The sequence below is a fragment of the Pseudonaja textilis genome, chromosome 15, assembly GCF_049901715.1.
Source record: "Pseudonaja textilis isolate UNSWEBS1 chromosome 15, rPseTex1.2, whole genome shotgun sequence".
Lineage (NCBI taxonomy): Eukaryota > Metazoa > Chordata > Lepidosauria > Squamata > Elapidae > Pseudonaja > Pseudonaja textilis.
Window position 1 is genome coordinate 13,624,136 of NC_142004.1, and position 14,522 is coordinate 13,638,657.

Here is a 14,522-nt window from a genome sequence, read left to right on the forward strand (position 1 = left end):
ACTAGAAGTCCTCCAAGGTCTTTTAGAGATCTATTCTGATTGATTAAATTGGCATTCCAGGGAAGCTCTTGAATTAAGAGCCAGTCCCTGTTAATGTGCAGAAATCAAGCATCCCTGGAAGATAAGCTGCCCAGCTTCCACTTCCTGGACACATCCAGGAAAAGTGAGAGAGGACCTGTTTGGGGAAGCCTTCTAACATTCAGGCAGGATCTGCCTTCCAGTAACTGAAATCCTTTGTGTGTTGCATTTGTGAATATGAGAGATCAGGCCTTGACCGTCTTTGATGAGTCAGGTTTTCTGGGATTTGAAGAGGGCTATTCCACCTCCATACAGCTTCTCTTCTCAAGGTAAAACATGCCTTGCTCTTGATATCTTTCAGAATACAGAATAACAGAGTTGGAAGGGACCTTAGAGGTCTTCTAGTCCATCCCCCTGCTCAAGCAGGAGAACCTATACCATTTCACACAAGTGACTGTCCAGTCCCTTCTTAAACACCTCCAGTGATGAAGCGCCCATGATTTCTGGTGGCAAGCTTTCCCACTGGTTAATTGTCCTCACAGTTAGGAAGTTTCTCCTTAATTCCAGGTTGCTTCTCCCCTTGATTAGTTTCCATCCATTGTTTCTTGTCCTGCCTTGTGGTGCTTTGGAAAATGTTGATCCCCTCTTCTTCATGACAGCCTCTCAAATATTGTAACCCTGCTACCCTATCACCCCCTAGTCCTTCTTTTCCTTAAACCAGACATACTGTCAGCTATGGAATTCATTGCTGCCACATAGTTGAAGAAAGTGAGAGGGGTGATGTTAATTGAGTAGCCCTTAGTAGACAATACATATATGCATGCATGCATACATACATACATAATTTTAAAACAAACTTCATTGAATACAAAAAATTAAAATATACAAATATACAAACTCAAAAGGCAAAGATCCTTACAGACAGTAGACAAAATATATTATTTTGATAGTTCAAGGTCACAGAGTGTGACGCAGAAAGAATTAAAACTTACTTTGGGATTGGTGACGTGATCTGGTGATGAAGGAAAAAGGGGGTGGGTTGTAGCTTGGGACTTTGTGGGGAAGCCAAGAAGATTTTGTTCCGGATTTCCCCAGTATGTGCCAGGTACTGTTCTAATAAAAGTACTTTGAGATGGTGTGTGTCTTGGAGTTACTGACAGGAATGGAATTTCCCTGGAATGCTGACACATACCTAATTCCAGCAACCGTTCTTGATATGTTTTAGCCTCCAGCCCCCTAATCATCTTTATTTCTCTTCTCTGCACTCTTTCCAGAGTCTCAGCATCTTTTTTTATAGTAGGGTGACCAAAACTGAATATAATATATAAAATCATACATTGCAATATCCTACCTGCAAATGAATACTTCAGCTTTAATCATAACAATACAAGAGCACACAATAGATACAAACTCAAGGTAAACTACACCATACTTGACTGCAGAAAATACGACTTCAGCAACAGAGTGGTCAATGTTTGGAATACTTTACTTGATTCTGTGGTTTCTTCCCCAAATCCCCAAAACTTTAACCTTGACCTCAGCCCTTTCGTAAGAGGTCTGTAGGGGGCGTGCATAAGCGCACCAATCATGCCTACCATCCCTGTCCTATTTTTTTATTTTTTCTTATAAGTATCTATCTCATGTATTCAAAACTATATTTATTCTTATACCTGTATCTTGTAAGCGATTATCAAATCAATACTAAAAACTAAATCTCCCATCATAGGGGTTGTTTCTATCCCTCTACCCTGCTCTTTTTCCATCTCTGAGCCCGCTTCTGTTTCTCTGAAACTATCTTTTAAGTACAAGGGACAAAGTGCTTAAGTTAATCTACACACAGCAAAGCAGATAATTGTTGCCTTCAGGTTGACAGTCTTCTCAAGCCCCAACAGTTCATGGATGGAGATGCAAGATTCTCCGGGAGCTTCATCAATCATCCTTAATGCCAGGAAAAGGAGAGTCTGGAGGCAGAATCTTGAAAATGGAATCTGTGACATCTCAGCCACCATTCATTAGCAAACTCATTAAGGTGGAATCTCACTGAATCATTTCAAGTTTCTTTCTCTGCGATTGCTTAACTGATGCACTAATGGCTCTTGCACCAAATACAGCTGAACTGTCCATCTGTTATGTCCTGGTCGTGTTTGTAAATGCTCCTTTTCTTTCTCAACTTTCAAGCGTTCCCTTACAGCATACTTTTATTGCCCTTCAAACAGAAAACCCTTCTTGCTTTTGAATATAAAGGGCTCTACGCTTTTTAGAATAGAATAGAATTCTTTATTGGGCAAGTGTGATTGGGCACACAAGGAATTTGTCTTTGGTGCAAATGCTCTCAGTGTACATAAAAGAAAAGATACATTCATCAAGAACTATAAGGTACAATAGAATATAGAATAGAACAGAATAGAATAGAATAGAATTTTTTATTGGGCAGGTGTGATTGGGAATTTGTCTTTGGTGCATGTGCTTTCAGTGTACATAAAGGAAAAAATACCGTCATCAAGAATCATAAGATACAGCACTTAGTGATAGTCATAGGCTATTAAACAACCAATCAAATCATACTAGGAAACAAATAAAACAATATAAATTGTAAAGATACAAGCAACACGGTTATAGTCACAAGTGGGAGGAGCTAGGAACTAGGAAGGATGAGAAGAAGAATAGTAATACAGTCTTACTAAGTAGTTTGACAGTGTTGTGGGAGTTATTTCTTTAGCAGAGTGATGGCATTTGGGGAAAAACTGTCCTTGTGTCTAGTTGTTGGGGTGTGCAATGCTCTATAGCGTCGTTTTGAGGGAAAGAGTTGAAACAGTTTATGTCCAAGGTGTGAGGGGTCTGTAAATATTTTCACAGCCCTCTTTATGACTTGTGCAGCATACAGGTCCTCCATGGAAGGCAGGTTGGTAGCTTTGATGGGGAAGTTTTATGCCAGTTTTTTTTTAAAGCTAAATTGATTCAGTTCTTGAAACAGGCTGAGGAATTGTGAAAACTGGCCAGCGAGAGAGAGAAGTTTGTGCTTCAGCTTGTGCAAGGGGTTGGACTAGAAGATCTGCAAAGCCCCTTCCAACTCTATTGTTCTATCTTCTATGTTCTGTATCCCAACTCTTGTTATTCTGGTATGCAATTGGCTCCAATTGTCATGGTGATGGGCCAAGATGATGCTGCTTTCCATCCTGGGTACAAAAAAATTCCTGGATCAAAACCTGACTCTTTCTTCAAGATCAAGAATGGGATGGTGGGTTCAGCCCCAAATGATGCACAGGATGGACAGTGTTGAATCAGTCGATCGGTCCCAAGAAGAGACGCGAGGCAGTGACTGGTTTAAAGCTCTTTTTATTTCAGAATAGATCTGCCGGCCGGCTTGGAGTGTGGCGGCTTATATTGAACTGGTGCAGGGTGCTGCGGCCAATGACAGCCGTTCGAATCACCTGCGATCGGCTCAGCCAAACGCGGTTGCTTCGTAACTGCCAATCAGTGCCGCACACTCGACCAATCCGAGTGCTGTACGTTTTAGCCAATCAGAAGACAGGTTTACAAGAATGCAAATACATATACAGAACAGACAGGATGGCATTCTCTGAGCCCAAGAATGTAAATGAATGTTTCCAAAAAAATTGCACAACAAGGGGTCATTGATGTCGGGCCCTCCAAGCAAACAGGACAGACTGTTAAATTGGGAGTTTCAGTGTGGAGGTGCAGCCTACTGTAGATGTTTTGTAATTGTAATAAGGGGGCGGGGTTGTCGATCCATATTTTCTGTGGGATTATTTGTGTTTTGTTATGGTTGATGTTTTATGTGGCATGTTTGCTGCCGGAGGGGTTTGTCAGAGAGATTGGTTAAATAAAATAAATAAATAGATAAGTGATCAGCATCTTTCCCATTAAAGAGTCGTGGATGAAGCTCCCACAACTTCCGAAGGCAACTTCTGTTCCATTGGTTGATAGTTCCCACTGTCAGAAAATTCCTCCTTATTTCCAGGTTAAATCTCTCCCTGGTCAGTTTCCATCCTTTATTCCTTATCTGGCCTTCAGGTGCCTTGGAGAATAGCTTGGCTCCCCTCCTCTCTGTGGCAGCCCCTCAAATATTGGAAGGCTGCTATCTTGTCTCCCCTGGTCCTTCTCTTCCCTAGACTAGCCAGGCCCAGTTCCTGCAACTGTTCTTCACATGCTTTAGCCTCCAGTCCCCTAATCATCCTGGTTGCTCTTCTGTGCACTCTTTCTAGAGTCTCAACATCTTTTTCATAGTGTGGTGACCAAAACTGGATGCCATACTGTACGTGTGGTCTTTTTTTCACCTTCTTTCCCTGCCTGTCAGAGATAAAGGCAAGAAAAGGCCATTGACTCAGCAAAAAAGCTTCAAGCTGCCTCTGAATCCCTTTATGTCCAGGCAGGAAAATATTCTTATCAATTCTCTCCTGAAGGAAAAGTGCATCATCATATCTCCAGATCGATAGATTTGAGAGGAAGATGTAACAGATGTAACAGAGCTGGAAGGGAACTTGTAGGCCATCTAGCCCAACCCCCTTCCCAGGCAGGAGACCCTACACCCATGATGGCACGCACACCTATGGCATGCATGCCACAGGTGGCACGCAGAGCCATTTGTGCCAGCATGCGAACCTCAAGCAAACTTACCTCACTGCATAAGCACGTGCCTCCCAGCTTATTTTCGGCCTTCCAGAGGCTTTGCAGGCCAAAAAATAGGCCTGTTTCATCACTTCCTGTATTTCCGAAAATACTGGAAGTGACAAAACGGGCGACTTAGGACAAAGGCTGAGAGGAGATTGCCCCTCCCATAAGAGATAAAAGTCAGACCTCAATGACGAACTCTTTGCAGGAAGCAAAGTAGTTAAATAGATTCCGAGTCCTCCTGGAAGCTCTATGCATTTTGGTTGGTTTTTTCTGGTACTTTGGTTGGTTTTTGTTATAATTAATTTGGATACTTCTGTTTTTGGCAACATTCCACAGCACTGACAGGCATGTGCTTGTCTTGGGGAACTGTTTAAGATTAGTTCTGGCTGAGAATGAAAGTAATTCCCAACGTTGCATTAAAATAGGTTTTGCTTTTACAACACATGTTTAATTACGTTTGACGAAGCCTGGGTCAGAACAATCACCCAAGGAGTTGTGGTAACATGAAGAATGGCAAACCTCTTGGCTTAAAATAATGATAATTAAACTGGGAGAGAGTGGGTTATTAGGGGCAAATCTTGGGGTTATTGCAGCTGTTTGTAAACAGCTTATTTGTGACTCTGTTTAGGACTGTTCCACAGGTATCTCTTGACTTAATGACCACAAGTCGGCCCAAGGTTTCTCGTTGCTAAGTTAAGCGAATTCTGCCACTTTCTGGCCACGGTCATTAAGTGAATCACTGCACTCATTAAATTAGTACCATTAGGTTATTAAGGGACTCTGGCCTTCCCTATCGACTTGCTAAACAAAAGGGGATCCCATGACCCCTGGGGACACTGCAACTGTCGTAAATGTGAGTCAGTTGCCAGGCATCCAAATGTAAATTACGTGCCCATGGGGATGCTATGACGGTCCCCAGTATGAAAAATGGTCATACGTGTGAAAAATGGATGTAAGAGTGAAAAATGGTCATAAGTGTGAAAAATCGTCCTGAGTCACTTTTTTTAGTTGTAAGTGTTGCAAGTCAGAGACTAGCTGTACAAGGAGCAGGAGGAAAAGAGCCAAAGTATAAGTCCTAGAAAGTGCCATCTTTCATACCAGAGCCATCGTGGTGCAGTGGTTAGAATGCAATATTGCAGCCTAATACTGCTGACAGCCAGCAGTTCGATCCCGAGGTTGACTCAGCCTTTCACCCTTCCAAGGTCGGTAAAATGAGGACCCAGATTGTTGGGGGCAAAAGGCTGACTCTGTAAACTGCCTAGAGAGGGCTGTAAAGCACTGTGAAGTGATATATAAGTCTAAGTGCTAGTGCTATTGGCCTTCCTTCCTTCCTTCCTTCCTTCCTTCCTTCCTTCCTTCCCTCCCAGTGGTTAGAATGCACTATTGCAGGCTAACTCTGCCAACTGCCAGCAGTTTGATCCTGACCAGCTCAAAGTTGACTAAGACTTCCATCCTTTTGAGGTGGGTAAAATGAGGACCCAGATTGTTGGGGGGTGTGTGTGTGCAAGAGGTTGACTCTGTAAACTCCTTAGAGAGGGCTGGAAAGCATTGTGAAGAGCATTGTGATAAGTCTAAGTGGTATTGCTATCCTCATGTGGAGTTTGGTACCCTCATTACAGGGCAGGAGAAGGCTGGAGAAACCCTGTTTCTCACACACACACAGCCCTAATGCCTGGCGTGACTCACCAAACTCCCAACGGATTTGTCTTTCCTTGCATTTTTGGCAACTTCCCTCCCCTCCCCTTTTTCCCCAACCAGTGGGTAGTATTGCTTTAATTTCCCAAGAGGAGCCTCTTGTGTGACACATTGTCAGCGAGGCACTCAGAACCTGGGCCTTGTTCCATACAATTGGGCTAGAGCGTGTTGAAGCATGACAAGTAGCCAGTAAATGTCACCAGCGTGGTCCAAACTCTGAGCCTTGATGGGCTAGGGAGGACTTAATCATCTCGTGCATGAGGATTGTCCCCGCTTGCTGAGCAGGTGCCATCTCTCCTCCGAAGGGATCTCGCTCAGAGCCACGGCAGCTGCAGTTCTCTTCTTCGATTGGCAGCTTCATTAAGCGCACCGAGTGAGTTATGATGACAAGACCGCAGGGCTGGTTTAGGTTTCCCGGCTTTTGATTACCCGAAAGAGGGAACCATCTCTGGTCTGATCTGTCCCTTGGTGCTGTCCCCAACGCCCCAATAAAATATTTGAGCCATATCTATAATATTGACAGAGCAAATGATCGTAATTTATTGATGGAGATTTATAGCTCTTTATCTGCAGGCTCAGAGATCTCTCCAAATGTATTCATACCTCACCTCTTTGAATACAAGAGTTTGGCTACCTGTGAGGTCCAGGGGATCTATGGCAATTCGCTGCAGCCAACTCGCCACTGCTAACTCTATAATATACTCTATGGTATGTGGCGGCAGCCAAAAAAACCAGTGCAATCCTAAATTGGATTAACAGAGGGATACAATCAAGAATCAAGGAAGTACTAATACCACTCTATAAAGCTTTAGCAAGAGTAAGTAAGCACTTAGTAAGTAAGCACTCTGAAGCGGTATATAAGTCTAAGTGCTATTGCTATTGCCTCTGAGAGGCTGAACTCTGGGAAACAGCTTCTACCCCAGGGCAGTAACTATTGAATTCTATTATATAGTGCAATGTTAATGCAATATCGGGTTTTCAATTCATTGTATAGAATGTGAAGGGTATTTGTGTTTATTTCCATAGTCAAAATGTACACTGAAGATGGTATTTAATTTTGTTGTATGACGTGCATTGACAATAAAGTAAAGTAAAGTAAAGTAAAGTAAAATTGCATTTCCAGGAGAAGGGAGTGACCTGAAGCAGCTCTTTGTTCTGGGGTGAGTTGTACTAAACCCTCAGCTGCCAAGTGCAAAAACACAAGCTTGCATTTTCAAGAATAAATGAGAGGATAAAATAAAAAGGCAAAAAGGGGGGGGATAAATACTATGTCTTAGGAAATGTGGATTTATTTTTCTCCCTGCCAATTATCCTCCTTCCTTCTGGATATTCAGCAAAACCTTTTCCACTCCCCTCTCTGTCCCTTCCAAACAGGGAAAAGATGAAAGACAATCATCGGAATGGCTGGAGTCCAGACTTAGGAAAATCTGAAGTCATGCTGCATGTTTTTGGTGCTCCAGATACTTGAATTCTAATAAATGTTTCTGTGACATCCTCTCCATGTTAAAATCCTGTCATTTTTCATCAAAACCCATTTATGACTGAAATCAAACTTGAACAGGTGCAAGCGATGGGATAAGACAGAGTTTCCCAACCTTTCTGGCTTTGCAGACCCGTGGGGGTAATCCTACACAAGTGGCCAGGAAACACACACATGCACAGCTCCATTTGCACAAGTGTGGGGGAGTTCATGCAAATGGAGTTCTGCATGCACACACTTGCACATTGCTCATGCAAGTAGGGGTGGGGTGCACATGGGCATGCTTCCCTGCTGCTTCCATGACCCAGTTCCAAATGGCTTATGGCTGCAGCCCGGGGGTTGAGGATGCCTGGGGTAAGAAATTTCTTCTTCTTCCTCTTCCCCCTCCTCCTCTTCTTCCTCTTCCTCTTCTCCTTCTCCTCCTTCTCCTTCTCCTCCTTCTCCTTCCTGCAGGTGCAGGGCCTGCTTTACAGAACATTGAATGCCATTTTGCACAATCAGCTGTGTCTCCAGGGCGCAGGCCCATGGCTTGGATATCTTTGTTGATGGTGTCTTGCCATTTCTGTTTTGGATGCCCGTAAAGTCGCCGGCCATTGACTTGTAGTTGGTAGGCAGTCTTGGCCCCGGTGGAAGGTGCTGCTCTCTGGACATGTCGATACCAGCGGAGCCGGCCTTCTCTCTCCTCTACACCAAAATGCTGTCAAATGCTGTCATTTGTAATGTGGTCAAGAAGGGAGATGCCCGATATCCAAGGGAATGCTTGGCATGGAGATGGCCTTCGTAAAAAATATACCTGTCAGGTTTCTTTTTCCTGTTTCCAAAATCTGGTGCTAATATTGGCTTGAGGGAATTTCTTGTTTCAGTTGGGGGTCATTTTATTCACATTTGTCTAGGTTGGGTGTCGTTTGTGTATTCTCTAGTTCAGGGATATCAAACTCAAGGCCTGGGGGGAAACCCTGGAAACAACAAAGGACCACCCTGTGGTGCCTCTGCCAGAGAAAACGGAGCTCGTGAGGGCTATGCATGGCCCTCCCAAGCTCCATTTTCACTGGCAGAGGGTTGCTGGCAGAGGCCATCCCAGCCAAAAACAGAGCTCAGGAGCCCGTTTTCATTGGTGGAGGGCTCAGGCCACCACAAGCGCCCCCCCCAACATGAATGACGTCATGCTGGTTATGTCCACCCCAGCCCCCCAAAGTCAAACCCAACCTGAAGTGGCCCTCCATGAAATCGAGTTTGACACCCTTGGGCTAGTGGTACCTTCCAAACGTCTGTGTTGTGAATGACGATGACATGTCGGTCTACAGGAATGATCTAATCTCTTCCTTTCTCTTTCTCCCCTTTCCTTTTGGGACGTTTTTCAGGAAGCAAACTGCTGATTTTGGTGCTGTGCTTGAACTTCCCATCCGAAGTGGAGTTGTGTCCCGGAGCATGCGTGTGTTACAGTGAACCCAAAATCACCATCAGCTGCCAGCAGCAAGGGCTCGGCACCATCCCCATCGAGATCCCAGTCCAGACCCAGCGGATTTTCCTACACAACAACCGAATCGGCCTGATCCAGTCTACCAGCTTTACTTTCTGCCGCAACATCTCTATTCTGTGGATCCACTCCAACAATATCAGTCTCATTGAACCCGGGGCATTCTATGGGCTCAACAAGTTGGAAGAGCTCGATCTGAGTGATAATGTGAACCTGAAGTCCATTAACCCTTCTACCTTCCAGGGCCTTGTCCACCTGCACACTTTGCACCTGGATCGCTGCGGGATCCTGGAATTGTCCACAGGGCTCTTCCGGGGTCTTTTCTCCTTACAGTATCTCTACCTGCAGGACAACAACCTGCAGGAGCTTCCAGACGACACCTTTCTGGATCTCGCTAACCTCACCTATTTGTTTCTGCACGGGAACAAAATCAAGCGTTTGTCAGAAAATGTGTTTCGAGGGTTGACGAACCTGGATAGGCTTCTGCTGCACCAGAACAGGGTTGGCGGAGTCCACCGCAGGGCCTTCCATGACCTTGGGAAAGTGATGACCTTGTACCTTTTTAATAACAACTTGACAGTGCTGAGTGGGGAGACCATGGCTCCGCTGGGGTCTCTCCAGTACCTCCGACTCAATGGCAACCAGTGGGTTTGCGATTGCCAGGCCCGGTCCCTCTGGGATTGGTTCAAGCAGTTCAAAGGGTCTTCCTCAGAACTGGAGTGCCACTTACCCACTCAGCTGGCAGGAAGGGACCTCAAGCGCTTGCCGAGCACGGATCTGGAAGTCTGCCTTGACTCCTTCAACCAGATCCAAACAAGCGTCTTCAGCACCAAGACCAAGTCTGGCAAACTGCCCACAGCAGGCCCAACGCTCAGCCCCCAGGGCAACACACAGAAATGCTGCCCACCAGAGATGGATAAATCTTTCATTTATGAAGCCAAAGCCAAGGCAGGGCCTTCTTCTCACAGCAACCGGGCTTCCCCTAATAACCCACTCAAGGATAAGGAAAATATGGCCAAAACCAAGCATCAGGTGGAGGCGGAGCTGCCCAAAAATGGCAGCAGCAAGCACATCAACGACTCGCCCTTTGGAACATACCCCAGTGCGGTCGACCCCCCTTTGACCAACTTGAAATCCGAGTTCTTGGGCCCCGTGGAGCCCTCCACCGCCCCGACGAAAAGGAGGCAAGGGTGCTCTCGAAGGAATAAGTCCAGGTCCCAGTGCCGTATGGCACAGCCAGTCCCCAGTGCCGGCCCCAGCTTCCCAGCCCTCCCAAGCCTTCTGCTGCCTCCTGTTATGTGGAGTCTCTTTTGCTTCTCTTGAAATCAATCGAGCCTTTGTCTTTGGGGGGTCTCGGCTTTAAGAGAGGAACAGGAAGTGGGGGGACAAAAAGCCTCTGCCCCAAAGGTTGTGAAGGAGAAGTTATGCCCAGAGAAAAATGTTACAATGCTAAACATTTACTGGATGCCTTTATAAACTCTCTCTCTCACACACACACATAATCAACAACAACAACAAAAAGTGTAAATAATTTATTTCTTCCTTCTGGAATTTATATGTTTGATTTTGATTGGTTGATCTTGCCTTTGTCCTTGGAATTACTCTTTTCCGAAAGAGAAAGAAAGAAGAAAGAAAGAAATAGAAAAATCAAGAGGTATAATAAGCCCATAACTTTGTAATGTTCCCCTCACCCTAAAGTCATTACTTTGTAATTTGAAGTCCTAAAGCCCTAAACAATATTGCACATCTTCCCATCCGCTGAGATCACATCAGTGGCAATTTTTAAAAAATTCCTACATTTCTGAATTTTGAGCTTTAACCTCCTTTCGTTTCCACCTGAATGGGTTTGCAGAAAGAGGCATTTGTTAAAGAATGCTCCCTTTTCATTCACTGAAGACTGCAGTATATATATAAATATGAATATATATATATATACATATGTGTTCGGTTTGCGATAGTTCTGGTGTTTTTAAAATCAATTTCATGTCCTGTGGCTTTGAGGTGTTGGACCAGGGGAAGAGGTCGTTTCTTCTTTTTGATTGAGTTCTTATGTTCTTCAATGCGTGCATTTATTCTTCTGTTAGTTTGTCCAATGTATGTGGTAGGGCAGGCAGTGCAGGGATTCGTATACTCCTTGGTTTTCTAATTGATTTTGTCTTTGGGGTTTCTTAGGATGGTGGATATTTTTCTGTTTGTGCAGAATGCTGTTTTGATGTTGTGTTTTTGGAGGATCTTGCTGATTTTGTCTGTAGTGCCTTTTATATATGGGAGGAGGGCTTTGCGTTTTCTTGTTCTCTGTCTTGGATTTTTGGTTGGGGTTTCTTTTTGGATTGGTGGGTAATCTTCTTTCTTTGGAATCCATTGGCTGTAAGTACGCTGGTGTGAGTGTAGTTCGTTTTGGTGTTGTTCATCGGCTAAGCATTTTGTTCTGGAGATGAGTGTCTTGGCTACGGAATTGATCTGTGCTGGAATTGATCCGTAGCCAAGACACTCATCTCCAGAACAAAATGCTTAGCCGATGAACAACACCAAAACCGAACTACACACTTCTCACCAACGTATACTTACAGCCAATGGATTCCAAAGAAAGAAGATTACCCACCTAATCCAAAAAGAAACCCCAACCAAAATCCAAGACAGAGAACAAGAAAACGGCAAAGCCCTCCTCCCATATATAAAAGGCACTACAGACAAAATCAGCAAGATCCTCCAAAAACACAACATCAAAAACAGCATTCTGCACAAACAGAAAAATATCCACCATCCTAAGAAACCCAAAGACAAAATCAATTAGAAAACCAAGAGTATACGAAATCCCCTGCACTGCCTGCCCTACCACATACATTGGACAAACTAACAGAAGAATAAATGCACGCATTGAAGAACATAAGAACTCAATCAAAAAGAAGAAACGATCTCTTCCCTGGTCCAACACCTCAAAGCCACAGGACATGAAATTGATTTTAAAAACACCAGAACTATCGCCAAAACCGAACACTTCAACAGCAGAATAATCAGAGAAGCCATAGAGATAGAAAACGCCACACAGCATGAACAAACGAGATGACACTTCCCGCCTTCCAGCCATTTGGAAACCCGCCTCATGAACAGACGAGTAGCCCAACATGAAGAAGGACACCAGACCCACACCCATGAGAGCCACACAAGATGCCACCACCACACTTCCATGTAGAAAACAGACTCTCACCCACTCAGAAGATGAGACACCCACCATGGACCAGAAGCTGCACTACAGCTGCATCACTACCCACTTCAAACCCTCCGAGCCATACATGAAGCAAACCGACACCCACTATGAAGATGCAACAGGACCACGAACTAGAAGCCAAACAGCAAGATCACAGCTCACCAGCTCAAATCCCCGGCAGCTGAGACTAACCGAGCACGCCGGGCCCCCACCTGAACAGAGCACGCCCAGCCAATCAGAACACGGCTAACCCCCAACCAATCAGAACACAGCCAAACCCCTACCAATGAGAGCACACCCCCACCCAATCAGAGCACAGCCAAGCCCCCACCCAATCAAGTCCCACCCCACTGGCAGTTAAAAGGAGGAAGCAGCTGCAATCTCACATTACTCTGAAAAGCACAGAGCCGGAGACAGAAGCCTGAAGATGATGAATGAGACTTCGTCAAACGCTGTTCAGATACTTCGAATCTTACGCGGAGAAAACCCAACAACCAAAGATCCACATATAAATACCACGAGAACCTCAGAAAACAAATACATATACATATATATACATATATATATATATATATATATATATATGTATATGTGTATATATATATATATATGCATTTTATTTTACTTGTGTACAAGTACAAAAAAATACAAAAAATAAATATTTCTTTTTTTTCCTTACGGTGTTTTATCACCTTCGCACATACTCACACCTCTCTTGGGGGGGGCGGGGGGGGGGGTCCTTCAGTGTTGGAGTTTTCTTCCTGGATTTTCTGGTTTCTGTTTCTTAAAGCTCCTGCAAAGGTACCTGAGAGCCATTACCTGCCGGAAGGAAAGGCAGCGGCTGAGCCAAGCGGGGCCACTTTATTCAATTTTCAGTTGGCCTCAGCAAAGGATTCCATCCCACAAAAGCTGCTCTTGTTAATGGTGCAGTGCCCTCCCTGCCTCCCTGAAAGGCCTTGCTCGCCTTGTGAATATTTTAGAATAGCTCAGAATAAGGAGCAAGAATTGAAATCAGGGCTCGGGCCAAGGCAGCTTAGACTCCAGAGAACAGGCAGCCAAGAGTCAATGACAAGCCAAATAAGGAAAAGTGAGAGGTAAAATCTCTCGCAGGTCTATTAAAGCTGAACTAAATTGTGGTCTCTGTATGTAGAAATGTGTGTGTGTGTGTGTGTGTGTGTGTGTATTGGGATGTCTAGTATAGACTTCATATTTTTCTTTTCTAGGAAATTTGAAAAGGTTTCTTGGACAGTCTTCTGGAGACCACAGCCTCCCTGTACTCTTTCTTCAAAGCTGAAATTTAATCCTCCAGAGATTGGCAATTCCCTGAACAGCAGGCAGATGGTGCTTTCCAGTTTTTGAATTTTGCTGGTATTTTGGAGCTGGTGATGCTGCTTTTCTCTTACCTGTCTTTCCAAGGGTTTATGACAATTTACCACAACCAACTCACCGCAGCAACCTTTCCACAGCCAACCCACCACAGCCATCTTCCCATGGCCAACTCATCACAGCCCCACAACTAACCCACCACAGCCAAACTCACCATGGCCAACTTGCCACAGGACAACTGACGATGGCCATCTCACCACAGCCATCTTACCACAAGACAACTCGCTGCAGGACAAGAGTTACACTAACATCAAAGAAATGGTAGAATAGAATAAAGAAAGGGTACAAAAGGAGAAACAAAATGAAATGTGAATCAAAAATTCAAATACTTTTTTGCTTATTTTCAATAATTATATTGAATTGTTATATTTTCCCACAGTAAGTTTTCCCATGGTAAGTTGGCCATGACAAATTGTCCTGCAGTGAGTTGGCCATGGCAAATTGTCCCATTCCGTCATTTCCAGGACCTTCCAGACTCCCCAAGTGTCCACTTTTTCTAAATTCCCCAGGGAAAAAAATCCCAGCTTGGTGGGTGTTAAGCCGGGGAGACTGCAAGCAGCTGGAGAGAACTCTAACAAGAGTTATTGAAAGGGAATGTCACGAGGTTGCAGATGATGGGATTA

The 14,522-nt window shown here is 44.5% G+C and overlaps 1 protein-coding gene across 2 annotated transcripts in view; it reads left to right on the plus strand.

Annotated features, from left to right (window-relative positions):
* The window catches only part of RTN4R (reticulon 4 receptor), a 160,550-nt gene extending 149,621 nt beyond the window's left edge, over window positions 1-10,929 (plus strand). For both annotated transcript variants that reach the window (XM_087913599.1, XM_087913598.1), the window contains one exon: window positions 9,190-10,929. In XM_087913599.1, coding sequence (XP_087769725.1) covers window positions 9,190-10,628 — 1,439 coding nt within the window. In that variant the 3' untranslated portion in view covers window positions 10,629-10,929. The remainder of the gene's footprint in view (window positions 1-9,189) is intronic.
* The last annotated feature ends 3,593 nt before the right edge of the window (window positions 10,930-14,522 follow it).